At 36.5% G+C, this 2,979-nt stretch overlaps 2 protein-coding genes across 5 annotated transcripts in view; one reads left to right on the top strand and one right to left on the bottom strand.

Moving 5' to 3' along the window:
- The window catches only part of Pdss1 (decaprenyl diphosphate synthase subunit 1), a 36,151-nt gene extending 35,497 nt beyond the window's left edge, over positions 1–654 (top strand). For all 4 annotated transcript variants that reach the window (XM_010614693.3, XM_010614698.3, XM_010614696.3 and 1 more), the window contains one exon: positions 268–654. In XM_010614693.3, the coding sequence (XP_010612995.3) occupies positions 268–408 (141 nt within the window). In that variant the 3' untranslated portion in view covers positions 409–654. The remainder of the gene's footprint in view (positions 1–267) is intronic.
- A 22-nt stretch (positions 655–676) lies between these two features.
- Positions 677–2,979, bottom strand: part of Abi1 (abl interactor 1) — a 91,502-nt gene continuing 89,199 nt past the window's right edge. Inside the window, exons 11-12 of the mRNA XM_033759659.1 lie at positions 2,869–2,971; positions 677–2,619 (exon numbers count right to left, since the gene is read on the bottom strand). Coding sequence (XP_033615550.1) covers positions 2,444–2,619; positions 2,869–2,971 — 279 coding nt within the window. The 3' untranslated portion in view covers positions 677–2,443. The remainder of the gene's footprint in view (positions 2,620–2,868; positions 2,972–2,979) is intronic.

Below are 2,979 nucleotides of genomic sequence, written 5' to 3'. Positions count from 1 at the left end.
CAATCCCCGGGAAATCCAAAAAAACCAAATTAAAAAAAAAAAAAAAAAAAAAGCTACTTGATATTGAGTTTCTCTGTATGCTAATAAAAACTTGCTTAAATCGAAAAATAAGACTATAGCTGGAAAGAAAACGTCAGAAACATAGTTTGGCTGTTGAACCGCATGACTCACCTTCAGCTCATCTGACTTCAGCAGTTGAGTCAATCCATCGTGGCCGGAACCCAAGAGAGTCCACCCAATCCTGATGTCTGTCTGTTCTCTACCCAGAGCGACGGGGTGCAGCAGACAACCTACCTCGCCCAGCAGTACTGCCACCGAGCAGTACGGGAGATCAGTAAACTCCGGCCGTCCCCAGAGAGAGATGCCCTCATTCAGCTTTCGGAAATCGTACTCACAAGAGAGAAATGAAGACTCTTTCTCTTCTTTCTGGCAGCTATCTTACCAGACTGTGCCTAAAAAATCTGGGGAATACACTTTGTTTGCTTCAAGTGCAGACAACCAAAAATCCTTTTGAAAAAATAATGTCAACCTTATTGTTGGGCAGTTTTTTTTTTTATTAGCAAAGTTTTTCAGAAAACTTTAAAAATGTAATTAAATCACCTGAATCTGTCACTGTAGTCTAATCAAGGTTTCTTGATGATTATGTGTGGTATTGTTTACATGGTTAATACCACATGTGAAGCCATTGCACAAATAAATAATCGATGTCAATGTTAAAATTCAGTTGGCTTGCTTGTCTTGTTTCATTCACCTTAAGAATCAGGTCAGGAAATTGTGAAGTCTGCACCTAAATCCACATTAGTTATATTTTAATGATATCCAAAATTTCATATAGGAGAATGGTTTATTATAAAAGATTGTACATAAAATTTAGACAACAGGTTATATACAAATTAAGAGAACATTCAACTTGAAAAGGAAGTTAGGTAGCTGACACTAATGATACTTTGTTTAAAATTAAAGGCAAAATGCATATGAAACAGTCACATTGATTTGGTGACAATAAATGGTCTTTAATTTTCAGAAATGTTTTGCACTAGTCTCACCATTCACTATGCTGTTTTTAAGTCTGCAACGCCCAGTACATAACTGAAATTTGAAATCCAAATAAATCCTCAATACACAGAGACCCACCCTGGAATGCTCTAATATCCTAAGCAATATTGAATTATACACAAGATAAAAAAAGAAAACATCCCTCTAACTCTCTTAAATTAAAAGGAGACACAAAGTGCATGTGTTGCAGTCCAATTATGTCAAAAGACTACAGATCTGTTGGCTGAGTATCTCTCTCTGTTCACTACGATGATTCATCTTTCCCAATTTTAAAAGCTTAATGTTGCTAGTGCCAGGCAATAGATTAAAACAGTGCCTACTCACAGATTAATGGCATCCACTTTCACACTACGTAAAAGATGCCTGTAAGTTCCTTTTGTTGAACCAGTGTACAACCGTCCACTGAAAAACTGAAGAACATGGCAGTATTTCAGAATTTTACCTACAGAATGATGTACATACATACTTTGAAATATTTTCTTAGTTTGAAAAGTTACTTTCAAAAAGGAATTCAGTAGACTGACTTGACTTGTAAGTAAATCATCTTAGAAATCTGCGAAAATCCATCACATTGCTATTGGGACACACTTAGAGATAAAGCTAAAATTTTTTTCCAAGTTAATATATTGAGAAAATAGAACCATTAATTCTGCAATAAATCAGTTTTTGTATTTTTAAAAGCAAACCAGTGAAGGAAAGGACAAGAACCTTTGGTTTACTTTTGTATATTTATGAATGGAAAAATTTATGATGCAAATTCACTCATTAAAAAACTCAGGTACAAATTACAACATGACAAATAATCCTTTTTGTTTCACATGGAGACCTTAGCAACTCACCTAATGTGAGCACTCCAGAAAGTAGTACACAAATTGGAAGCATCATGGAATTTTTAAGTCTATTTCAATACGTAAATTTTTATGCATGCTTTAAACAAACAGTTTTTAAAAATGAGAGAATCTAAACAAAAAGTATGACCAGCACCAGCATTTAAGTTTTCTGATTTAAATATTAGTCTGCCATAGTATTAGTAACCATGCTGCACTGAAACATGTAATGGTACACTCTGAATCATGATTTGTTAAATATTATACCCCACTTCCCCAGAATATTTAGGCTGGCCATAAAGTTAACAATGTGTAAGTATATAAGCATAACCGTTTATGGGCAGCCTCTGGTATAAACTGCTGGTGAGCAATACACAAACTGCCACAAAGATCTACACTTCCAGGTAGACATTCAGATATACCAGTAAACAGCAAGTCCTGAAGACAGGGGCACATGGTAAAACATTAAGACGGACTGTTAACCATAATCGTCCACAGTATGGCTGAGTAATAAGAATCTACTTTAAAAGCAAAAAAAACCCCAAAACAAAATAACAACATTAATCGGTATAGTGCATGATTGATTCAACATAGTTCCCGGGGAAGAGACCAGTCACTCGGTTGCAGACTCCTTCATACCAGCCGTCATCGTTCTTCTTTATCACGTAAATGATTGCGCCCTCCATGAACGACAGCTCGTCATCCTTGTCTTTTGTATAATCATATATTGCAACAACTATGGAGGAGATAATGAAACATCGCATGAGTGTCTACATCTAGATTTAAATGAATTTCTGATGATCATGCAATTAAATCTACAGTGTAACAAAACGAAATGTTCTTATGAAGATTCTTAATTCTTACATCAGAATAGACGGGTCAGTGAGCCACAGAAACACAGCACCCAGTGTTTTCCAGGGTTCTTAAATTCCGTGATTAGGTGTTACACTTTGCATCAGTTCTATGGTGAGGGATGGTACCTTACCCTTTTCGATGTAATTCTTGGGGGCCCAGGCAGGATCCCCATCCGCGTATGGATCATTATACTGGACTACCGCTGCCTCCTCGTCTTCATAGTCCACTGGGGGAGGGGGCG

Source organism: Fukomys damarensis, unplaced genomic scaffold (genome assembly GCF_012274545.1).
Source record: "Fukomys damarensis isolate Sample0158 unplaced genomic scaffold, DMR_v1.0_HiC HiC_scaffold_37, whole genome shotgun sequence".
Classification (NCBI taxonomy): Eukaryota; Metazoa; Chordata; class Mammalia; order Rodentia; family Bathyergidae; genus Fukomys; species Fukomys damarensis.
The sequence above is the reverse complement of the archived record's forward strand: the minus strand, read 5'-3'. Positions and strand labels throughout refer to the sequence as shown.